Raw genomic sequence first — 25,969 nt, 5'->3', positions numbered from 1 at the left:
ACTGGCACTTTTGTCCTGCTGATTCCCCTCCCTTACCTGGCCTATTTCTCCTTTGCATGGTCAGACTGCTTCTGCATGGTTTACCTCCTCTATGCCCTTTACGAGTAAACTCAGCAGAGGAAGAGGAGTACAAACGTTGTCATTGAGCTACCACCCTTTGTCCCTCTGGGAAAATCTTTATTTTCCTCTTCCCCTGACTGTCTCGTGGTACAGATATCTGCAACTGAGGGCTATCCCATTCCTTCTAAGCCAGCCTCATTACTGCGTGGTGGGTGGGGCACCCTGATGGAATGGCAGCAGCTTTCCTCCTCACGTACCAAATGCAGCATATCCACAATACACTCAATATCTCCGCTGTCAGGCTTACCTCTCTGCCTAACCGGAGGTTCCCTTATTGTACTTGGTGAGCTGTTGCTGTGCTAATATGCTGGTCATCCATCTTTAAACAAAATTCTACCTTGTGTTTTCGGCAATGTTATTTATGCCACAGGGTAAAGCATTGTAGCATGAGTGATTAACAGAAAAAAGTGCAGCATGTTTTGTCTAATTTAAAAGAAGTATTTTAAAGGAGGGTACTGTGGTGGTATGTAAGTAATCCATGACCTCTTGCCAGCTTGAAAGTGGCAGATTAGTAGTGAGGATGTGAATTTAGAGTAAGTGGGGATTCTGCTTTCAGTCTGTTGGAAAATGGAGAGAGGACAGGAATTGGGAACTGTTCCATTTTGTAAATTAGCTGCTCCATGTTTTAAGTTTTGGGAGCTTGTTGGAGTGTAGAATGCTGTGAGAATATTCTCACCAAGTCGTAATCCCACTGTAGTACTGGGAATAAATGTACATGGACAGTTCTCAATCTCCATGCTATACAGCAGCAGGAGTTATGGCTGGGGAGAGTCCTTGGCAACATTGGGGTCATTCTATCGAAGCCAGGGGAGTGTAGGAGGCCAGAACCAAAGTGGAAGCATGGGTCCTCTCTTCCTCAATTCCTGTCAAATTTGGGAGTGGGACTTTTGCAAAGAGGGCAACTCCCCCTGCCCATAGGATAATGATGTGCATGGTGTGTGGGGGTGTCTCTATGAAGGAATCATCACACAGATTCCTCCCCTCATAGCACCTCCTGTGGGTGAACCAAGTGAGGAGACAAGCTGGGTCTCAGGTTTTAAAAAACAACTTGGGGATTGTTTTGTTCATTAGTTTAGCTGACTTTAGTCAGGTTTCTGCTCTCCATTTAAATCACTGACTGATGCATCTTACTTTGGGATTTAGTGACCTAACAGTATACAGTACATTCATTCTGTGAAATATAATTGTATTCAGATGATGGTATTGATATTAGTGTGTGTGTGTCTATATGCTATATATGCATATATATCAATTTATGAGCATATGAATGAAATAAAACAATAATACATCCCCCCCTCCTCTTTTTGTTTCTTTTGCAGGCATAGATGTTCTTCACCAGTTAGGCCTTGGTGGGAAAGACACACAACATCCATCAACAGTGTCTACAATGCCCTTGTCGTCTGTTCCATTACCTCAGGGGGTTCACTTAACAGCATCAGGCATTGTTTTAACCGGAGATGCTCACATTGAATCCCCTATCACTCAAGTCATACCATCAAGTCTAGGGAATCAGTTCACATTATTGATTGGGCTACACTCTTATAGAGTAAACAATGCTTTTCTTTTCAGTATTAGAAACAAAAACAGACTGCAGTTTGGTGTACAGTTGCTACCAAGGAAGGTAGTGGTATATATTGGAGGGAAGCAGTCTGTATATTTTGATTACAGTATTCATGATGAACAATGGCATTCATTTGCTATTGACATTAGAGACAAGGCAGTCTCAATGTTTGCTGAGTGTGGAAAGAAATATTACAGCAGGGAAACACTTTCTAAAGTACAGATATTTGATTTGGATGGTTTGTTTACCTTAGGACGGATGAACTCTCAGTCTGTCAGCTTTGAAGGAATAATATGTCAACTGGATATTATCCCCTCTGCACAAGCCTCTGCAAACTATTGTAAATATGTAAAACAGCAGTGTCGCCACGCTGAAACATACCGATCTCTGCCAGCACCTCCCGACACATTAGCTGGGGTGTCTGTAAACTTTCCAAGCAAACAGTTTGGTGACAACAACCAATCTGAACATAAATCATTGTACACACAGAAAGAAGCATTAAGCCTTCCTATTAACAATACTGCACCAATCCATACCCTACCTGAATCTTTAGCATTAAGAACTGTTACTCCATCAGAGCGTGTAAAATCTGAACCTCAGTCCACAACAATTAGACCTGAAGCAAGTGTCCAGGAAAACTTCAGTCTGTCAATTCATCAACAGGGCTTGATCAAAAAGAGGAATGGCACCAAAAAAATCCTGGGATCACCTCAAAATAGTTCAGATAATGCCACAGAAGATGCAGGTGGAAAAAGTGATCCCTTCCTCATTTCTCATGTAAAACAGAGTAAGATCAAAGATGCAAAAACACAAGTAAAGGCCAAGCAGCATTCAGACGAACCCCTGGAAATGCAGCAAATCTTAAACACCACACTATACAGGGCTACCGTAGACCTGTCTTTGGATAATCAGCTCAATCCATGGGAGGAAGGTGCATTTGATGCTGACGAGACTTATGATGCAGAAAACGGTTATGAAATTGATGTTCAAAGTTACAGTTATGATTATGAAGATCTTAACAAAATGTTTGAAATGGAGAATACAAGAGGGCCAAAAGGGGAAACTGGACCTCCAGTAAGTTGTCTTTATTATAAACATTAATATACTATAGTAACACACATTTAACGAAAGGGTCTGAAATCAGCCCTAAAAAGTATGTCAAAACTGAGACAGAAACTTCTTAATGTACTGTATAAATGTATGGTTGCCATAAGATGTGCTGTCCAGAATGTAATTTTGGCATAAATGTATTTTTTTATACACTGACAGAGTACGAAGACACTCAGTTCTGGTAAAATGATAAGCAAACCAGATATATTGCCTTTTTTATTTGAAATGCAGCAAGATATTTATAACTGCACTAGATATAAATAGCTACTTAATAAAAGTATAGGGTTAATGCATACAGTACATAAGTGTTAAGACTAAAGCATGACCAAAATGGATAAAATGAGCCAAAGAAAATAAAAGAATTTGTTATAAGAATGATATAAGATTCTCAGATGAGCAGCACTCTTAGGGTATGTCTACACTGCAGTTAGACACCCAGGGCTGGCCCATGCCAGCTGACTTTGGCCAAAGGGGCTGTTTAGTTGCAGTGTAGACATTTGGGCTCAGGCTGCAGCCTGAGCTCTGGACCCTCCCATCTTGCAGGGTCCTGGATCCCCGGCTCCAGCCTGAGCCTGAATGTCTGCATCACAATTAAACAGCCCCTTAACCCAAGCCCTGCAAGCCCAAGTCAGCTGGCATGAGCCAGCCACAGGTTTTTAATTGCAGTGTAGACATATGCTTAAAGGTTATAATCACATGATGGAAAACAGTTTATTCAGGTAGAAAATATTTGCATGAGACAGAACACAAAATCTAAATCAGGAACTCCATTCCTGTGGGATCTGAGTATAACCATATATTTAGAGCATTCTGACATTAATTAAAATTCTAATTATTGAGGCCACTCTGTAGCCCAAGCTCCTAGGGCAGGGGTTCCCAAACTTGGTTCATGGCTTGTTCAGGGCAAGCCCCTGCCGGGTCGCGAGATGCTTTGTTTACCTGAGCGTCAGCAGGTACAGCTGCTCGCAGCTCCCCTTGTCCGGGGTATGGGTGAACCGCAGTCCCTTGCTTTGCAGTTCCATCACAAAATGCATTTAATTAATTATTGTGATAAGCAACTTCTGAAATGTATGAAAATGCATGTTTGTATTTCTTTACTGTGAACTTAATTGTCCTCTTATTTTATATGTGCAATATCCAAACACCTTCCTAATATATGCAGATAGAAACTAATTTATGTGAGATTGCAGGCTGACTGTAGAATGTTCCCCAACATGCTTAACTTGAGTAATATGATAGTTGATTCTTATTTGAGTTTCTGGTGGAGCTCCAGAAACCATAGCAGGGAGTAGATAATTCCACTTGTGCTCCTCTGTGTGTTTGTGGTTATTACTGGAAAGTTATTTGATATATGTCAGGCAGCCTCTAATATGTTTGAATAAGTCCATAAATTTAGTGTGTGTATTCTCTCTCAGCGCAGCAAACATCTTTTCATAAAACTATTCATCAGCAACTAAAAATCCTATCTAAGAGCCCAATTTCTACTTTAAACAAGATCCAGATGCTAAGGGCTAGAGAGACAAATGAGAAACGATGTGTTAAAAAAGTAATTTAAAGATAATCCGTGAGTGGTCTCGCTTGCTTGCCCTGAATATGATGCCAGTCCTTCATTTTGTTGTTTTTTGCCCTTTGTAACAATATTTCTATAGTTATATCATTAAGTCCTTGGCTGTCAATCAAGATGTTGTTAATTGTTGTTTTTAAAGATGAGGACATTTTATGACCACCAATAGATTGTGTTGAATTGGAAAGGATAATGCAAAAACTCCATGACAAGATTTCAGTCAGTCAGAAAAATCAAATCTGTTCTTTCACAAATAGCACTGACATCTTTATGGGACATATTATTTATTCTTGGTACTACAATAGCACCTGGGGGCCTCAACCACAATCAGGGCCCCATTGTGCTAGGTGCTGTTCATACATGTAGTAGGAGACAGTCTGTGATTCAGAGGTCTTGCAATCTAAATAGAGAAGACAAAGGAAATGTTAATATCCCCACTTTATAGAAGGGGAACTGGAAAATGCAGAAAAATTAAGGGTCTGATCTAGTAAAACACTTAGGTATGGGCTTAACCTTAAGCATGTGAGTACTCCAATTGAAATAAATGGGATGACTTGCATGCTTAAAGTTAAATGTGCTTGGGAATGGATCACTTGATGATTACCTGTTCTATTCATTCCCTCTGGGGCACCTGGCATTGGCTACTGTCGGAGGATGGGATGCTGGGCTGGATGGACCTTTGGTCTGACCCAGTGTGGCCTTTCTTATGTTTTTATGTTCTTTGTTGGGTCATAGATCCTAAGTATCTTACTCAAGGTAACCCAGAGGGAATCTGTGGAAGAGTCAGGAATTTAGCCTAGATCTCCTGAGCTCCAGTCCAATGCCTTTACCACAGGACCATCCTTCTTCTCTGTGGGCCACTGGCACATGGGGGAAGATGTAGAGTTTGCTGCAACAGCAGGAGCTCATGAAGGGAGCCTAGCCTTCTCTACAATAAGGTTTTGGAAGTGACTTGCACCAATGGGATCTCTGGAGAAATGCAGCCTGTAAATCCAGAAGAACATAGGGGCTGCCACTCTGATTGGCCGCTATTTCATGGAGAATGTTCTTTGCTCCCTCTCTGAGTCTTGTACACCTCTGAAGGAGCCAGTGATAATCTGATTCTTATCTATTCAGTCACATCACTCCATTTCCTCACTAAGGGTATGTCTACACTACGAAATTAGGTCGAATTTATAGAAGTCGATTTTTTAGAAATCGATTTTATACAGTTGATTGTGTGTCCCCACTTAAGACCATTAAGACCATTAAGTCAGCAGAGTGCATCCACAGTACCAAGGCTAGCGTCGACTTTTGGAGCATTGCACTGTTGGTAGCTATCCCACAGTTCCCTCAGTCTCCACTGCCCATTGGAATTCTGGGTTGAGCTCCCAATGCCTGATGGGGCAAAAACATTGTCGCGGGTGGTTATGGGTAAATGTTGTCAGCCCCCCCCCCCCATGAAAGCAACGGCAATAAATCGTTTCTTGCCTTTTTTCCTGGGTTACCCGTGCAGACGACATACCACATACCGTACGTCTCCTCGGTGCTGGCAGACATGGTACTTCATTGCTACACAGCAGCAGCTCATTGCCTTTTGGCAGCAGACGGTGCATTACGACTGGTAGCCATCGTCATTGTCTCCTGGGTGCTCTTTTAGCCGACCTCGGCGAGGTCAGTTGGGGGCACCTGGGCAGACGTGTGCTCCTGGCCAGCCTCGGTGAGGTCGGTCAGGGGCGCCTGGGCATAATGGGAGACGACGATGGCTAGCAGTCGTACTGCACCATTTGCTGCCAGCCTAAGAGAGATGAGGTGGATCAAAACAATAAAGAGACCAGATTTTTTTTGTATTCATTTGCTCCCCCCCCCCCCGCCGTGAATTTTGAGCATTGACCTGCTAAACCCAGGGTTTTGAGTTCAATGCTTGAGGGGGCCATTCTGTGTGACAACCCTGTAAGTCATGTCGTCAGTTGCCCCTCCCTCCATCAGAGCAACAGCAGACAATCGCTTCGCGCCTTTTTTCAGAGTAGATGCCATAGCACGGCAAGCATGGAGCCCGCTCAGATCACTGCCACAATTATGAGCACTGTAAACACCACATGCATTATCCTGCAGTATATGCAGAACAAGAACCTGCAAAAGCAAAACCAGGCGAGGAGGCGATGGCAGCGCGGTGACGAGAGTGATGAAGACATAGACATGGACACAGACTTCTCACAAAGTATGGGCCCCAGCAATGTGCACATCATGGTGTTAATGGGGCAGGCTCATGCCATGGAACGCCGATTCTGGGCCTGGGAAACAAGCACAGACTGGTGGGACCACATAGTGTTGCATGTCTGGGACAATTCCCAGTGGCTGCAAAACTTTCACATGCGTAAGGACACTTTCATGGAACTTTGTGACTTGCTTTCCCCTGCCCTGAAGTGCAAGAATACCAAGATGAGAGCAACCCTCACAGTTGAGAAGCGAGTGGTGATAGCCCTGTGGAAGCTTGCAACGCCAGACAGCTACTGGTCAGTCGGGCATCAATCTAGAGTGGGCAAATCTACTGTGGGGGCTGCTGTGATCCAAGTAGCCAACGCAATCAAAGAGCTGCTGATATCAAGGGTAGTGACTCTGGGAAATGTGCAGGTCATAGTGGATGGCTTTGCTGCAATGGGATTCCCTAACTGTGGTGGGGCAATAGACGGAACCCATATCCCTATCTTGGCACCGGAGCATCAAGCCAGTGAGTACATAAACCAAAAGGGGTACTTTTCAATGGTGCTGCAAGCACTGGTGGATCACAAGGGACGTTTCACCAACATCAACATGGGATGGCTGTGAAAGGTACATGACGCTCGCATCTTCAGGAACTCTGAAGCTTCAAGTTTCAAAAGCTGCAGCAAGGGACTTTCTTCCCAGACCAGAAAATAAGCCTACCCCTTAATGCCATGGCTCATGAAGCCGTACGCAGGCAGCCTGGACAGTCGTCAGGAGCTGTTCAACTATAGGCTGAGCAAGTGCAGAATAGTGGTAGAATGTGCATTTGGATGTTTAAAAGTGCGCTGGCGCAGTTTACTGATTTGGATAGACCTCAGCAAAATCAATATTCCCATTGTTATTACCTCTTGCTGTGCACTCCACAATCTCTGTGAGAGTAAGGGGGAGATGTTTATGGTGGGGTGGGAGGTTGAGGCAAATCGCCTGGCCGCTGATTACACGCAGACAGACACCAGGGCAGTTATCAGAGTACAGGAGGGCACGCTGTGCATCAGAGAAGCTTTGAAAACCAGTTTCATGACTGTCCAGACTACGATGTGAAAGTTCTGTTTATTTCTCCTTGATTAAACACCCCCAACCCTTGGTTCACTCTACTTCCCTATAAGCCAACCATCCTCCCCTCTCCCCTTCAATCACCGCTTGCAGAGGCAATAAAGTCATTGTTGCTTCACATTCATGCATTTTTTATTACTTCATCACACAAATAGGGGGATAACTGCCAAGGTAGCCCGGGAGGGGTGGGGGAGGAGGGAAGGACAAGACCACACTGCACTTTAAAACTTATTGAATGCCAGCTTTCTGTTGCTTGGGCAGTCCTCTGGGGTGGAGTGGTTGGGTGCCCAAAGGCCCCCCCATCGTGTTCTTGGGCATCTGGGTGAGGAGGCTATGGAACCTGGGGAGGCGGGCGGTTGGTTACACAGGAGCTGTAGCGGTGGTCTGTGCTCAAGCTGCCTTTCCTGAACCTCAGCCATACGCCGGAGCATATCAGTTTGTTCCCCCAGTGGCCTCAGCATTGCCTCTTGCTTTCTGTAACCAAGCTGACGCCACCTATCATCTTCAGCCTTCCACCTGTCCTTGTGTTCATATTGTGTTTTCGTGGACTCTGACATTTGTCTGCCTTCACGCATTCTGCTGGGCTTTTTCAGTGTGGGAGGACTGCATGAGCTCAGAGAACATTTCATCGCGAGTGCGTTTTTTTCGCCTTCTAACCTTCGCTAGCCTCTGGGAAGGAGAAGATAGTGTGAGTGTTGAAACATTTGCAGCTGGTGGAGGAAAAAAAAGGGAGAGTGGTAGTTAAAAAGACACATTTTAGAGAACAATGGGTAGACTCTTTCATGGTAAACCTTGCTGTTAACATTACATAGCACATGTGCTTTTGGTACAAGGTTGCATTTTGCCTCTTATTGAGGGTAGGCCGGTTTGGTGTGAGAGATTTTTCACGGCTTGCAGGCAGCCATGGTAAGACACACAGTCTTTTGGCTTCTTTAACCTTCATAACATGTGGGAATGGTTTCAAACAGCAGTGCCCTCATTTCCCATACCAAGCAGCCATTGGGTTGGCCATTTAAAATGGGTTGGCCATTTAAAAGGAGGAGGGGGCTGCGGTTTTCCGGTTAATGTGCAGCACAAACCCAACTAACTACACACACACACACAATTCTCTGGGATGATCGCTTCACCCCTCCCCCCACCACATGGCTAACAGTGGGCAACATTTCTGTTCAGCCACAGGCAAGCAGCCCAGCAGGAATGGGTACCTCTGAATGTCCTCTTAATAAAATCACCCTATTTCAACCAGGTGACCAGGAATGATATCACTCTCCTGAGGATAACACAGAGAGATAAAGAACTGATGTTGTTTGAATGCCAGCAAACACCGGGACCATACGCTGCCATGCTTTGTTATGCAATGGTTCCAGATTACGTGCTACTGGCCTGGTGTGGTAAAGTGTACTACCATGGAGGACGGAATAAGACTGCCCTCCCCAGAAACCTTTGCAAAGGCTTTGGGAGTACATCCAGGAGAGCTTTATGGAGATGTCCCTGGAGGATTTCCACTCCATCCCCAGACACGTTAGCAGACTTTTCCAGTAGCTGTACTGGCCGCAAATGCCAGGGCAAATTAATCATTAAACACACTTGCTTTTAAACCATGTATAATATTTACAAAGGTACACTCACCACAGGTCCCTTCTCCACCTAGCAGATCTGGGAGGCAGCCTTGGGTGGGTTTGGGGGGTACTGACTCCATGTCCAGGGTGAGAAACAGTTCCTGGCTGTTGGGGAAAACGGTTTCTCCACTTCCTTGCTATGAGCTATCTTCAACCTCCTCCTCATCATCTTCCTCATCCCCAAAACCCGCATTCCTGTTGCATGCTACTCCATTGACGGAGTCAAAGCACAAGGGTGTGGTAGTGGTGGCTGCACCACCTAGAATGTCATGCAGCTCATCATAGAAGTGGCATGTCTGGGGCTCTGACCCGGAGTGGCTGTTTGCCTCTCTGTTTTTTTGGTAGGCTTGCCTCAGCTCTTTAAGTTTCATGCGGCACTGCTGTGGGTCCCTGTTATAGCCTCTGTCCTTCATGCCCTTTGAGATTTTTTCAAATGTTTGGGCATTTCGTCTTTTTGAATGGAGTTCTGATAGCATGGATTTGTCTCCCCATACAGTGATCAGATCTCATACCTCCCGTCTGGTCCATGCTGGGGCTTTTTTGCGATTCTGGGACTCCATCATGGTCACCTCTGCTGATGAGATCTGCACTCAGCTGCAGATTGCCATGCTGGCCAAACAGGAAATGAGATTCAAAAGTTCACAGGGCTTTTCCTGTCTAGCTGGCCAGTGCATCTGAGTTGAGAGCGCCATCCAGAGCAGTCACAATAGAGCACTCTGAGATAGCTCCCAGAGGCCAATACCGTTGAATTGCGTCCACACTACCCTAAATTCGATCTGGCAAGGTTGATTTCAGAGCTAATCCCTTCATCGGGGAGGAGTACAGAAATCGATTTTAACAGCCCTTTAAGTTGAAAACAACAGCTTCGTCGTGTGGACAGGTGCAGGGTTAAATCGATCTAAAGCCGCTAAATTCGACCTAAACTCATAGTGTAGACCAGGGCTAAGTCTGCTCCCTTGAACAGTAATTCACCTTCAAACCAACACTTGAATAGATTCATGTGAGCCCCACTCCTAAAATCTCATCACTGGAAAACCTGAGGAAGCAGCAGCAAAGAACTTTCAAAATTCCATCACAGGATGAAAATGCTGATGAGACATGGAAAAAAATATATTTTTCATTATGTCATGGCTGGTTTAAACCTTTTTTTCAAGGATTCAACACAGAAATAATTTTCAATCTATTAGAGTTGACAAGCAATAACTCGCTTTTGTGGTTTTCAAACTTCTCAACTTTGCTTTAGCTTTATAATCATCCACCCTAACCAACTCTTGCCTAGTATAATTAGGGCCCCCTAAATTCCATGATCCCACAGCTACGGAATTCACCCTTTGCTACAGAAATTTAAGCTTTCATTTCTGGACGGTGTATGGTTAGGCACCCTTTTCTTTAGTATTTTCTATAAATCAATAAAATACATAAGTGCTAGTGGGTTTTTTTTATTTATGATTGAAAAAATCCCCTTCTAAATATGGATGAGTATAAATTGGAGCAATGTTGTCTTCTTGACTAAGAACTAGCTCATGCACCTCAATGGGCTGTTGTATTGCAGTAACCCCTAGGGGCCTCAGTCATGGACCAGGACCCCATTGTGTTAGGCACTGTACAAATATAGAACAAAAAGATGGCCCCTCCCCCAAAGAGGCTGTTAACTTGAAACATAAATATGACAATATAAGTAAATGTCGTCATTTTTAACTGTTCCACTGCTGGTCATTTTAATGGAAATTGAGCTAATGTGCTTATTGCACAATTGTAAGTCACCTACCTTGACTGTCCAAATACCCCATGTTTTCAGTTTCTAAAACCTCCATCCTCATCTCTGCCAGTTTATTGAAAATTTAGGGCCAGAGTACAATAAGCAGAATTTAATAACAAAATAAATAATGGAAGATGTACTGTAATTATGTATTATTTATTTTCATACTTAATTAAACAAAGCCTAAATTTTTGAATTTCCATGAAGCAGTGACAATTTCCAGTTCATTGCACTGGCTTGTGTTAGAAACCAGGGGATTTTGCTTTGAAATTTGGATCTGGTACACGATGCTTTGCATACAGTCCTCTGATGTTAATGGTACCACTTTAGCAATCCTGGAAATTCTAGCTTGCCTAATTCACCATGGAAGAGATTTCCAGAACTGTAAGAGAAGGAGATCAGTCACGCTATTGATTGGATACCCTCTGATTGCGGTTCATGATGCACTTCCATGCAATTTGTAGGGATTAGTGCTTGCCATTATTTTTGGCTGGAAATTTTGAAAATGAAGTGGCATAAAAATAATCCTACATAATGATGAAAGATTTTTTTATATCAGAACTATACATTGCTTTGTCAGCACTTAGGTGTTTTACAAGATTGGCTAGGAGGCATAGTTGAAGTCAAACATGAATATGAATTCATTCATTTCTTAATTCTTCATTAAAAGGAAATGATAGTGACTGGTCCAACACCTTATTAAGAGAGAGAATCCTATCATTACTCTGCACATCAAACTTCCATTAAAGTCAGTAGGACTTCTGTGTGCTGAACTGTAACTGGACCACCATCTAGGATCTGATGTTGCAAATGCCAGCTACTGAGTATAGTACTTACTACTGTGGAACTACACCTGCTATTAAGCACTATGGGTCTGATTCTGCACTATAGCACTCAATCACAAAACTTCCCATTGGGACATAGTAAGACCCAGATACTGCACCTCTGCGCCCATGAAGTCAGGGGACTTATGGGGTGCTGGAGTTTGCCCTCATGAAGTCATTGGGGCCTGAGTGTTTGCAGGATTGGCCCCTAATTATTTGTGACTTTTGTAGTATTTCTCAACATCTGAAGGAAGCTTTCACAGTTTTTAGGTGCCCAGTAAACTCAAGCATTTATTAGAAACATACATGAGGAAAATATACAAGAATTATTATTATGCCATTCCTATTAAACCAATTTATTATTTTCAGTTTGCATCTGTAGTACCATTTAGAAGATCATGTACAATTATTATGTTGTTTGATGTACCAAACAATGATTTGGTTCATCATATAAAATGTAATATGCTATGCAGTTGTTTAATGATTAATTACAGTTTATAATTATTGGAGGAAAGACTATTGAAACAAACCACCAATTTCCCTAGGTTGGGAATGTATCAGATTGACTCTGGAACTATTGACTTTGTGTAGAAGCTCGTGGGAGTCTTTGTGTAGGTATCTAGAACTAACTTTCTATGTCAGTATAAAAACAGAAGAAATAAGTTGGTCTGAAGCTGTAACTATTGTAACTACTTCCACAGGCAGTAGAATTCTGTGCAGTGGTGTAACTTCTTGCAAATAATTGAAAAAATTATCAGCAAACTCTCTAATGGTCTCCACCAAATATACAATCAGTTAAGTTGTTGCTTTAGCTGAACAGAGGCATCAGTTTCCTAATACTGCTCCACTGTCAATTTGAAGTAGCAGTAGTTCAATTAAATTAATTAAGGAGTGTTTCTATTGATAACTTAACCAACTGTCTAAACTGTTGGTGTAATAGGCTAGCAATGTTTGCCTGAAACACACTACCCTAGTAGCAAGTGATTATGTTGAGAAAGGTTTAAGTGGCTTCTGCTGACTCAAGTAGCAGGTGGCTCATTATCCCACCTAGGTGAAAAGTAGGTGGTAGTAAACATTTAGAAAGAAGGTTGATGTGGGGTGAGCTGAGCAGTTCTGAGGTAGGAACCTTATGGGGGAGGTTTATGTTCACACATCTTTATAAAGATTCTGGCTACCTTAATGCAAGGTTCTAGGGATTGTTGGCAATTGGTTTTGTCATAATGGTGGCATTCATAGACCAGATCTTTATGCCCTATGAAGAAAAAATAATTATTTTTATAGCATTATACCATTCATTGTCCTTAGACCAATAAAAGCAATTACTCATTATTTCATTAATTCATAAGTTGCCTAGTGCATAGCACATAGGTGCTATACAAAAGTCAAAATAAAATGAAAAAGAAATCTTAAAAAATTAGAAGCCAAACAGGCCCAAATACACATCCAACTACACCAAACAAATCCGGAACAAGGATCACAAAGAGATGTAAATAGGCATTAGTATTTTCATAAGGGGAAAATAGGGATCCCAGCTATCAAAACACTTTATTTTAAAGCAAATATAATCAGTATCTGAAATAGGGTGTAGGAAGAGCTTCACATTACAATTAAAAAAGCAATGTATCATAACTTCAAAATATTTTACTTGTCCACCTTTTATGAAGAAATGTTGTTGACTCTTTCCCTTGTGTAGCCCCAGGATAACTTTCTGTGCATGGTGCATCGCCTAACTTCAGTGATTCAAAAAGGAAAAAATAGGAAACAGTTCCTCCAGATGTAACAAGATGCAAAAACTCCAGGCTTTTTTTAGTTATATTTTTGGAACTCTCCCTCAACAAGAATGCCAGGTCAAGCTCTGTGTGTCTGTCTGCTCTTTTTTTATTCTTGGAAGTGAAATGCACTCAAATGCCTTGTCTATGCTAGAGCAATTTGGCATGCTAACCAGTGCTTGTGTGATGGCTGCCATTTTGGCTGACTCATCGGGGAGTGAACTGGGGACTTAAAGAGCTAAAAATATGAGCTGCTACAGCATGAGCTATAGAGCCAAGGGCCTATAGCAGCCAGTGTAACAGACTCACATCCTCCTCAGATCAGGCACAGAGGGGAACCTGTAACATACAGTCACCAGTGGGTCATGGGTTAGTCCCTGTAGCATGCCTGTAATGCACCATATGTTCACACCTAAATGTCCACAAGCAACCGCATTAACACTAGACTTGCTTTAGGCCAGGTTAAACACCCTGTTGACCTCCACCATGCCAACCTCTACCTGTACAATGCTAAGGTGTATGAGTGTTGCTATAATTGTAATCCTGACTGCACACTGGTTTCTTTCTACTGTGTCACAGTGCACTGGTTGCTACTTAAGTGGCCTTCTTGGTCTACTCTCTTCATTTCATGGGGGTTGAATTTGCTGGAAACCTACTACCTGTACAATTAGCACTGTACGGGGGCTTGACCTCTTCTCCTACTATTACCCTGTATTCCCAGAAAGCCTTTTGAGGTCTCCCTGAAGCCACTATCTGCATTCTACTCCAGTAAAGACAATTGGTCTGTCGTCGACTGATGTCCCTAGTCGGTGTTGGCTTCTCTGCCAGTGAAGTTATCCTTCTATTTCAAAGGGCCATTTAGGGTACTTGGGGTAAAAACCTGGGGATTGGTCCTGCTTTGAGCAGGGGGTTGGACTAGATGACCTCCTGAGGTCTCTTCCAACCCATATATTCTATGATTCTATGATTCATTTTTCCTAAGATTTAACATTTTTATTCTGAATTTTAATCATAATAAAATTATGCACCAGGGGCTCATAAAAACCAATGGGAAGTTATGTGGATAGTGCTGTGCACAAACCATCTTTACATTTCCTAAACAGGTTGTTTATTGCCATCTCAGCCACAGTAGTAATCCTGGTGCTATCCTTCATCTCTCCCCCGATTTTAAATAATTTTGAACAGCCTCAAGCAGTACAGTCAGAGCTATTTAATATATTTTACCCAGTGCACAAGCTGAGTAATTGAGTTGTATGCAGGAGATCTTGGGGTGAGTTAGGGTTTTGGTTTAGGGAGTGGTAATGGAATCCTTCCCTCAGGTCATTCCATGACTGGTAGTGCAGAGTTAGGGCTTGCAGTAGCCTCTGGATTCACCCCCACCCCCCCAATTTCTCACCCTGCATACTGGGAAGCAGAGGCAGTGACCCCACCAGTGAAAAACTGACACACACATAGGGGGACTGCCCGTATGAAGTCCTAACATCTTGCCACTCACCTGCCTCTGCTATGAAAGTGTATTGATTCTGCTACAACCATGGCCCTCTTCACCTGCATGGAGATGGGAATTTGATTTGCTCTTAAAGGAGGAGGCCTGAATTCCACCCCATTACCATGCAACCTCACTGAAGTAGAAGTGATGGCTTGCAGTGCAGAACAAGCCAGTGCAGAATTTGTCCTAGAGTTCTCACCATAATTTGAGCTCAGATGAAACACTGCTTTTGCTCTCAGAAGTTAACAAGTCCAATGTAAAAGGAAAGGGATCATTTTTAGGGACAAAGCTATTACCTAGCTCAAACATGGTACTGTGCCTAATATTGTTACAATTATTTATGATCAAATCTATTTGCAAAGGTTACATCAGATCATAAAACAGTATATGAATTTATTTGGTAAAAATCAAAATGCTTTCTCTTTGAAAGGAGTTATATTAGTTCAAAAATATGAATGTAAAGAATCAAATAATGTGCTACCAATGATTCCTATGAGAAGTTCATAATTAGGAAGTCAAACAAGTCTTCAACCGTGTCTGTGGTGTTTCTATTTCTTCGTCTTTCTTTTCTATGGGTTATTATCATTACTTAGTTTCTTATAATGATTAACTGTCTGAATTGCCTCAAATGATACATACACTGTTTGGGATGTAAACGTTTGAATTAGTATGCCTTGTTTTTAATTTAGTAAATTAACTGTTTTCTCTTTTTTTGAAATACATTGTGTTTCCTTGTTTTTAGACTTTGAAATGGATTCTTCTTCCTCTAATAAAAATAAACGTATTTAAGTTATGCACTAAACTGAGATTTACAAGCCTTATGTGTAACATAATTTTAACCATGTCTCCAATTGGGAGCCAGATTGGGGAAAAGCACATTGTATCTTTAGTTCTGAGCTTTGCTTTCAAAATGAGAAGGTTTTGTAATCAGAAAATCAGCTGGGTGGCTGTAGGAGGGCTAGTCAGATTATGACCTACAGCACAATGACTGGTCTACTCTTACCTTAACTGTTTGGTTTTTGTCCCTGCAGGGTCCCCCCGGTCCTCCGGGTTTACCTGGTCTGTCAGGGAAGAGAGGTCCAAGGGTGAGTATAAGGGCTATATTTTTCTATAGATGTATACTGGACATTGATAGTAAAACCAAACTTTGTATCATCATTTGATTGTAGAGTGTGTTCATATACTAGTCAGCAAGGAAGCTGTTGCTCTTTAATCTCAGCATATGATGGGCTAAAACAAACTAAGACAAGACAGATAAAATAACGTGTATTTTACAATAAATACCTAGAGGAGGTATTCTGAGTAAATGTGTCCAAAAACTGCTATTGAGTTTGCAATATAACTGTTATGCTGCTACTTGTAGCATTTTTATTTATTTAGTTAGTTAGTTAGTTAGTTTTTCAGTGTTGCCATCTTTAGCTGAGAAGGTCAGGTTCATTTGCTTTTTGGAATGAAGGGGAGTGGGCTTCCCAGAATAGTGCATTCCACAGCTACAGACTGGAAAACAATGAAAGTGGAATTATCCACTGCTGGCTAAAAAGAAAATTGCTCTAAGGATCTGCTTTAGTTTCTTGGTTTACAGCAGCTCAATAAAAGCATAATTTCTGTGTCTGTAGCTTCTTCAAGTACATTTTACCACCATAGCTAATACATCTTGATATATATATTGTGTGTGTGTGCGCGCACATATATACTATAAAATGCTGAAGCCTTCTGGAAATGGCTGGGGAAGAATCAAGAATTTCTTAGTGAGGGAAATCTGGGATTTTGGGCAGCTGGAGAGGGTAGTTAAGGTTTTGTGGGCTGAATGATCTAGAAGGCTGGGCAGGCTGGAGGGGAGTGGATAGTCATGGGTTTAGGAATGGAGTGTGGTGTCTGGCAGGGTTAAGAGATGGGACGTAAGATTGCTAGGATGGGTAGAAGTATTTGGCAGATGGTATGATGGATCAGCTGATGTGAAAGAGGTATCTTAGGGAGGCGGGGTTTACTTGTGCTAGTGCTTGTGAACAAACATTTGAGTACGCCATTGTTTGGTAGCATGTTGAAAACAAAATTTGTATATTGCACAGCTTTATGCTCCTTAATGCTGTCTCACATTTGAAATGGATGGCTGGGGAAAGGGGATATCACCAGCTGATTGAATTAGGTTTTTGAAGAAAGAATTTAAAGCAAGTGGTGATCAAGGGCATGAACTAAAAATGTATATTGACACCAGGAAAACAAAAGAAGTCAGACTGTATCTTCCCCAAATCCAGACCCTGTCTAACTTCATTTCCTGGGTTCACTCCTGGGGTCTTCCCTCAAGTTATCCTTTTATGCTGGAGCTGTTACTTATGATGACATGACACAACAGCAGCAGCTGCTGCTGCCGGTTTTTATATATACTGCCTCTGTTCCAGGTTAATGCTGCACCCTCTGAAGGCCCCAGTCCCGTGCAGCAACTTCTCACCTGTTGTCTGTTGGCTTCAGTAGGGCTACTCTGGTGCATAGATTTGTTCATGTTCAAGTTTCCAGGACTGGAGCCTAAATTAGTCACTTACTGGTGCCTAATAGTAATTCCTGTCAGGCAATGCCAGATTGCCATAGTGATCAAGCAGCCAAGAGGTAAAGACACTGCTCTTTTCCCATCAGGTATAGACATTTCTTTCTCCATAGACTCAAAAAGGGGGAAACGAGCTAAGGCTTTTTCCTTTCATTAGAAGGCACTAGTCTCTCCTCCCAAGTTTAGGTGAGCTGCAACCATACTGCATGAGCAAGTTATACAGCTGGTCTCTAAATACAGAAAAAAAAGGATAATTTCCTCTCTTGCCTGGGTAAAAATTAGAACAGAACATTGAAGTAATTTGGGGGGTGGAAGGAAGTATTTAAATACCATTCATGAATCATCACCACTTGCCCATCTTTGTCCTTCCCCAGCCCGCTCTGTCCCTTCACTTCCCCACGAGAAGTTTTCCTAGTTCTGGGGAGGAACAAAAAACTAAAAATGGGTTTGTTTAGTCTGGAGAAGAGAAGATGAGGAGGGGACATGATAATGGTTTTCAAGTACATAAAAGTTTGTTACAACAAGGAGGGAGAAGAATTGTTCTTCTTAACCTCTGATGACAGGACAAGAAGCAATGGGCTTAAATTGCTGCAAGGGCGGTTTAGGTTGGACATTAGGAAAAACTTCCTATCAGGGTGGTTAAGCACTGGAATAAATTGCCTAGAGAGGTTCTGGAATCTCCATCATTGGAGATTTTTAAGAACAGGTTAGACAAACACCTGTCAGGGATGGTCTAGATAATACTTAGTCCTGCCATGAGTGTAGGACTAGATGACCTCTTGAGGTCCCTTCCAGTTCTATGATTCTATGATTCTATCTGGACATTTACTGGAGAGAGAAAAAGAGGAAGAAGAGAGGGTAAAATGTTGTATGCTAAGGCAGTTCATTGAGGATACCCTCACTCTTGATTCCTTAAAAAGAGAGAGCCCAAATAAACCACATGTTAAAAATGTAAAACAATCCTGTCACATGGCCAGTCAGAAAGCATACCAGACGTGCTTGATTCCCTCTGATACCATTATAAAGGTAGAGGTGGGAGGTAGGAGTCAGGATCCTTTATATCTCTTGTAGCTGTCTCTTTCAGATGCCTATTCCTTAACCTCTGATGGATGCAGTGCATTCTGGGGCACAAAGCTCCACAGTGTGAAATTTGTGAATTGAATGTGGAGTTGATCATGCAAAAAAGCATAATGGGAAGTGGGGGAGCTTAGATTAGAGAGGGGTGGCTAGCGTCCGGAGACAGCCTAGGTTGAGAAGGGCCAGTTTGATTTATTAGTAACTATGATTTAAATAGAATTTTAAAAGTGTACTTAAGTGTTGCTGCAAAGACTAGTCCAGGTGATGGGCTAAGGGCCAGGAAAACTTCATTTTTGAAAAGTCATTGTTGCGCTTTAGCTCTTACAGTGCCCATAAATATCAGAATACCAGCAAGTGTCGGTTGGTGTTTTTTTACATTGAAAAATAGGTCGCAGGCCTTACTTTTGTGTGCTAAGCTTGAGGCTGATGTGAGGCTTTTACAGGGCCGCCCAGAGGATTCCGGGGGCCCGGGGTCTTTGGCGGCAGGGGGGCCCTTCCATTCCGGGACCCGCCGCCGAAGTGCCCCGAAGACCCGCGGCGGGGCCCCCCCCGCCGCCGAATTACCGCCGAAGCCGGACCCGCCGCCGAAGTGCAGCCCGGTCTTCGGCGGTAATTCGGCGGAGGGGGGCCCCGCCGCGGGTCTTCGGGGCACTTTGGCGGCGGGTCCTGGAAGGGAAGGGCCCCCTGCCGCCGAATTACCGCCGAAGACCGAGCTGAACTTCGGTGGCGGGTCCCGCTCCGTCTTCGGCGGTAATTCGCCAGCGGGGGGTCCTTCTGCCCCGGAGCGGAAGGACCCCCTGCCGGCAAAGACCGGGAGCAGAAGAAGCTCCTGCACCCGGCCCCGCAAGAGTTTTCTGGGCCCCCCGGAGCGAGTGAAGGACCCCGCTCCAGGGGCCCCGAAAAACTCTGGTGGGGGCCCCTGTGGGGCTCGGGGCCTGGGGCAAATTGCCCCTCTTGCCCCCCCCTCTGGGCGGCCCTGGGCTTTTATGGGCAAGATATAACATGGACTCCCCAAAATAGAGGTTTTTATTAGAAAATTCTATGTGTAGTATATACATTATACACAGATGTGGTGTGATAGTCAGGTGGGTTATCTGAGCCTAGACCTACTGAAAACTTTGGACTCCCAGTCAAAGAAAGCCCTTCATCACCCCTCCTGAACAGACATGGAGCCTGTCACGTGACCTTCACCCAGGACTTTCTTCTGTCTCTTGAGTCATCTTTAGTCATACTGAGATGTGCCATATTGAGCTGTTGAATGGAGGCACCTGGGATCTAAGGAACTCTCTTCTTGCAGTGGCAGCACTCAGCCATCAGCAATCAGCTGTGTGCTGCTCCACTTGCTGCTCAGTGATTGTTGTGTCAGTGATTCCTTCCCACTACTCCCAGATGCATGAGGATCCTCCTGCCTCAGGCCCTGGTCTTCCCCAGGATTCCCGTGCTTTTCTCCGTCAGCCCTTAATCGTGCCTTGGTCCGATGGTCTCAGTAGTGACACCTTAGTTAAGAGTGATACATTTCCCTCAGGAGCTTGATTTTAACCACTTTTAACTTTATTAGAAAAATTCCTCACGTGGGACCTCTGCACAGAGGAGACTTAAAAAATAAAATGTGGAGTGTATCAGCCAAACTGAGTCTGAGACAGGGCACATCAAGAAAATAAGTGAGTTTTCAGGATTTGAAACAAATTATTTTTGTTGTTCACCCATATCTCCAGAATGACTTGTTTTATACTGTTTTATCTGAGATGTATGTTAATTGTCAGTGAGGTGGAATTCCTAGGGCAACTTTTATTGAGCAGAAATACCACTGTGCTCTCCCATGTTGTTGTGGCATTTCCTCGACCCTAGCAAAACAAACAAACAAAGCTCTAAAAACTTTCTGAGCCATTTCCCCACTAATTATATTGGCATCTTCAGTAGCGGGTTTCCTCTTTCTTGTAAATCCCTGAGAGAGACCTGAAAGCTGCCTGTGTGCACATTAATCTCTCAAAGGGGGCTGGGATCAGCATTTCCATTTAGTTATGTCAACATGGTTATTCGCTGGAGGAAGCATTAAACTGTGAGGCTCTCAGTGTTAATGTGCAGTATAATTGGTAAACGCTGAGTCGTGAGGGAAAAGTAAATGTTATGATGGCTGTCTTAACAGTTCATTGAATTTGTATTTTATGTTTTGAGAGAGTTAAAACAGATTCTTATTATTTCTGGTACCTTTGATAAACTCTTTGGGTGAAATTCTGGCCCCCCCTTGAAGTCAATGAAAGTTTTGCCATTGACACCAGTGGGGACAGGATTTTATCCTTCAGGTTCTTCCATGCGTCATAGATGAATAGCTGCTGACAATAATTGTGATGACCATTTCGCCCAGTGCCCAATTCTACAAGGACTGGCTTCAATGAGAGTTGAAAGTGCTCTGGACCTTGCAGGATCAGATACCCGGTGTTGAACCTTTTAACTTCTAGTGTGGATGGCCTGGAAACATGTTTTGTCCCATTGCAGAAAGTATTATAAATCCCACGTTTCACCAGTTCTGTTGTTGACAATCACTGTCAGCAGTGTTTGTTTTCCAACCACAGATGGGTCAATTTAGCCATGTACTCCTGATGTTCTTTGCATGGAACTCTCATTGAAGTTAATGGATGTTGATCATATAAAAGTCAACTTTGACTCTCAAAAATGTCAGCGTTTTGGGCCACTGATCTGGAGAAGTAATTGTTCCAGTTCCTTACTGCATGAACTTTATATACTGTACATAGGGATACCTCAGTAATGTGATGCTTAGGATTTCCTTTTATCCCAAACATCGTAAGATATTCTATGGCTGAAAAGTCATCGTCACAATGAGCTTGCTCTAATATGCATGTCCTGAATTACCTGGGAGCCCAGTGAAAAGTTAATGACTGAGACTGTCAAAGGAGTCTATGGGTGTTAGAGCAGCAAAGAGTCTTGTGACACCTTATAGACTAACAGATGTATTGGAGCATGAGCTTTTGTGGGTGAATACCCACTTCATTGGATGCATGTTAGGTGCTCAATTCCCATTTAATCTCAGTGAGAAATCGACACTGATTCCCTTAGGCACCTTTGAAAATCCTAGGCAATGATTTTAGATGGAACAGTGATCCTTGAGGATGATTTGCTGTACAATATTTCTGCAAAGTAATGAACATTGTTTGGTGTAGTTCTGAATAATCCCGCTCTTTCTCGTTTTTATAGGGTATTCCAGGGCCACATGGGAATCCAGGGCTGCCAGGGCTGCCTGGTCAAAAGGTGAGCTAACTTAACCACACTGCCATAACCATTATTTGAACTTCCAGATGTGTAACTTTTTGGAAGTCTTAGAGTTTGCTTCCAATAATAGTAGTGATTAATTTTATTTGGTTTACAAATGGCGAGCACAGCTATAAACAGTTTTTAAAGAAATGTAACCAATAAAACTTAAACCAAGATCAAAAGAAAAATAGCCAGTTTCACAGGAGAAAATGATGCATGTGGAATGATGGCCTGGAGGCCTTTACTCATGTGAGTATTCCTTGCTTTCCAAAGGATTTCGATTGAAGTCAATCCAACTACTTGGGTGAGTCAGAATTATTCTAGTGAGGCATTTGCAGGATTGGACATTTAATCCCGGCGGTAACCTTTTGCTTTGGTCGAAAAAAAAAAATAAAAAAATAGGCCAAGTCACTCTCCATAAATACTTCTATTTGCTGTCAAGATTTCACCTGTCTGATGGCATTTAACCACTCTAACTTTCAGAGTTTGTTGGTTAAATGATAGAATAAGAACTGTGGAACCTAGATTTGATATTGCAAATTTAAGAAAAAATATTCAGCCATAAACTCAGTTAATAACTTTCAAACCTGGGTTACAAAGGCCACTTAAATACCAGCAGGCAGATTTGAGCAGTTGCAAAATGCCTTCAATTCATATTTAGTTTTAACAATTTGATAGATATGTTAGGAAAAAACATGATGCTTTAGTGTGATTCCTTATGGCAGGAATCTGACCTGTAGTGACAGGTGTTAAAAACTGCTCTAGGCCATGAAAATATATCAAATAAAGCTTGTGATGTTTGACATTGTAAAACAAAGTGGCTTTGTGTTTGCTATGTGCCCTTTTGTTAGTATCTAATTTTATTACAACCATTAAACGTAGTGATTTCTCTAACTTGGTTTTATGCAAACTGGGCAATAGAGAAGTGTAGACCGCTGTTACTTGAAATAACTGTAGCCAGCTACTCATAGGATTTATTTCATAATATATATTTCCTTTCGTTGAGTCATACCAAGATTCTGAGTATTTATCTACTCTGTAGTTGAGTTCATGGTTTTAAAAAATGAAGTATCAGAGGGATAGCCGTGTTAGTCTGGATCTGTAAAAGCAGCAAAGAGTCCTGTGGCACCTTATGGACTAACAGACGTATTGGAGCATAAGCTTTCAGGGGTGAATACCCACTTCGTCGGATGCACGTATATGTATATGCATCCGACGAAGTACATGCATCTGACGAAGTGGGTATTCACCCACGAAAGCTCATGCTCCAATACATCTGTTAGTCTATAAGGTGCCACAGGACTCTTTGCTGCTTTTAAAAAATCAAGTAATTAATAAAAAATAATGTATTTTCTAGGCTTAGCTATGAAAGCTACATTTTCTTGTTGGTCACAATTTATTATTGTTAATACTGTATCATTATTTTATGCAGAGGGGGCTAGAGCTCCACACAACTGCAGTTTTACTGTAAAATTACAGTATTACAATACTTTAATTAAATAGAAGTAAGCCAGATCCTAACCAAGTGTAAACTGGAGAAGCTCCACTGAGGTCAATTGACCTATGCTGATATACACTAACGGAGACTGAAGACACTTGGGTTTAATCTTAGAACACACAAGATCAAATGTAATCATTTTCTGGCAGTAACATCACAATGGGTTTTATTCTCCTCTCAAGGTACATGTGTATCTCCTATCTACATTGAAGAGTTACACATGTGCTTCAAGAATGGAATTTAATACATTTATAGCTTCCTAGATTGTCACTCATGGCTTTAAACCGAAGGTCAGGTTCTGTCCCTGTGTGTGTGCCAGCAGCTTCCATTGACATGTATATAGTTTAGGGTCCTTAGCATGTAACCTTAGATACTTGGCCTAGGGGTATAAGGTTGACATGTGGTCTCAAATCACAAAAGCATGCATGAGTTTTTGGCATTTTCCTAGCTATCATAAAAAAGAACTATTTCAAGAAAACGGAGTGTGTGGATTTTGGCACTGTTATAGCTGCATTGTAATGCTAAATAGATTAAATACTTATATATTTTATTTTACCTTCACAAGATGGTTTATAGTTCCTTGTTCCTGCTTCACAACTGAAAACCATATATAATGATGACTGCTTGTTTCTAAGTTAAAATGACAAAGAATTGTGTATGCTTTATTGGGAAAATGGCATTGGGCAAGGTATGAAAGGGAACATATTTTAGCTAGCTAAGAACCAGCTGCTGCTTTATTACAAATAACTTTTTTAGTTCAGTCTGTCTGAATTGTAAAAGGGAAGCAGGACACTGCTTCCTTGGCAATGGTGTTAGCAAGAGGAGGATCAGGCTGAACATGTATCATTTCAAATAATAGTTATCAACTTACACTTGTTCCTATTCATACCATCACCCAAACTTATCACCTGATTAGTGCCTATTGAAGTCAAGGGGAGTCTTTCCACTGACTTGAAAAGGCAGAGAGTGAACAGGACTTGCACTCGGGTCTCCATGCCAAAAGAAGCAAATATGAAGGATTTGGGGCTAGAAAAGGAGGGTGGAAAGATAATGGTGTGAAGAGATTTGATGGGAAAGAGAAATCAATGATGGTAAACATAAGTAAAGGGACAAAGGCTGGTCCCCCAGTCCTGCAATTCATTGTGCACTATCAGACTGCTGCACCCATGCACAGCCATGCTGAGGGAATGGATCTCGGCAGGGAAGGGAGCTGTCTTCCCACATGCAACAAAGTGCAGAATTGGGGCCAAAATCAGAAAGTTTAATGTATTGGAAAGAGAGGGGGAAAAACCCTGAAAGATCTTAAAGGAATGAGAATATTTTTTTTTTTTTTTAAAAAAAGCCTGGATAATTTACTGGTAGTTTAAAAAAAAAAATCAAATGTCCCCAGTTCTGGCTGGGGAGGAATTAGTAGCGCTCAACTCCTTTTGAATGCCCTGAATCCTTTTCATTTTGATTTTGAAAAGTTGGCAGTGTCAAACAGTGGATTTTTTTTTAATAGTTGTCTCATTGCATATAATCTGGCTATATGCCAGAAAATCTATAGTCATCCTTCACCCTAAGTAAAGAGCTTTGTCTGAGACTACAGTTTAATTTCAAGATCCAGTCTGTGGCTGCATTTGACAGGAACTTAAACATGCTGCTGGTATCTGTCATGTCATTTCTATCTTTAGGCCAGACTCTTTTGTGTAGAGTATTGACATTGTTCACCCACATGCCACTCCATATACCACTGTTTATTGACATAACACATCAATCCTTACTATACTTTAATTGCTACAGTGAAGTATGGAATTAAATGAATAGGCGAAGTTGAGCCAGTTTACTGAGGAAGGAAATAGAAATATGTATACAAGCGATGATTGTACAGAGGCTTAGCTATCACGCAAGGCAGTAATTATATGTAGTTCTTTTTGTTTTCATAAAGTTTGTTGCATGGACAATGAATTCATTTAGCTGTAATAGAGTCTGTGGTGATGATGCAAATGTAAAATGCAGTGAATCATTGGATTCACCACTGCATTGCACCTTGTGTAGTCAGTTAAACCTGTGCAAACTGGGCATAAAGTGAGTGGAGGAATCTGATTTGAAGCATTTTATACCCACTTTGCATGAGAGTAAATAATTACACAAAGTGCAGGACAGGTCCAGATCACCCTGTCCTGTGAAGAAACCTGCCCAGATGGGTTAAAGGGAGGGTTTGGACTCTGTGAGGTTTACATGGTGGGAAGGGTTAGGAGGTTGCAGATTTCAGAGGCTGCAGTCCCTCTGAACCCTGTACATCTGTGGGATCCCCGTTCCACACAGTGGCAGGAAACATTTTGGATGGATCCCCCTTCCCACCTGGCATCATGGCTCCTTAGAGCCTACCTTTATTTATATGGTTAACTAGTGTACTGATTTCTTCTGTCTTAAAGCTGTTAAAAATTAGCAAACTTCTATTTGGTAATTTTCTTGGCTTCACAACTTT

The 25,969-nt window shown here is 42.2% G+C and overlaps 1 protein-coding gene across 4 annotated transcripts in view; it reads left to right on the top strand.

The window, feature by feature from the left end:
- Window positions 1–25,969, top strand: part of COL24A1 (collagen type XXIV alpha 1 chain) — a 254,256-nt gene that overhangs the window by 26,976 nt on the left and 201,311 nt on the right. For all 4 annotated transcript variants that reach the window (XM_045027373.1, XM_045027372.1, XM_045027371.1 and 1 more), the window contains exons 3-5: window positions 1,440–2,755; window positions 16,144–16,197; window positions 21,945–21,998. In XM_045027373.1, coding sequence (XP_044883308.1) covers window positions 1,440–2,755; window positions 16,144–16,197; window positions 21,945–21,998 — 1,424 coding nt within the window. The remainder of the gene's footprint in view (window positions 1–1,439; window positions 2,756–16,143; window positions 16,198–21,944; window positions 21,999–25,969) is intronic.

Source organism: Mauremys mutica, chromosome 8 (assembly GCF_020497125.1).
Source record: "Mauremys mutica isolate MM-2020 ecotype Southern chromosome 8, ASM2049712v1, whole genome shotgun sequence".
NCBI lineage: Eukaryota > Metazoa > Chordata > Testudines > Geoemydidae > Mauremys > Mauremys mutica.
Note: the sequence above shows the minus strand (reverse complement) of the source record. Positions and strands in the feature narration are given on the sequence as shown.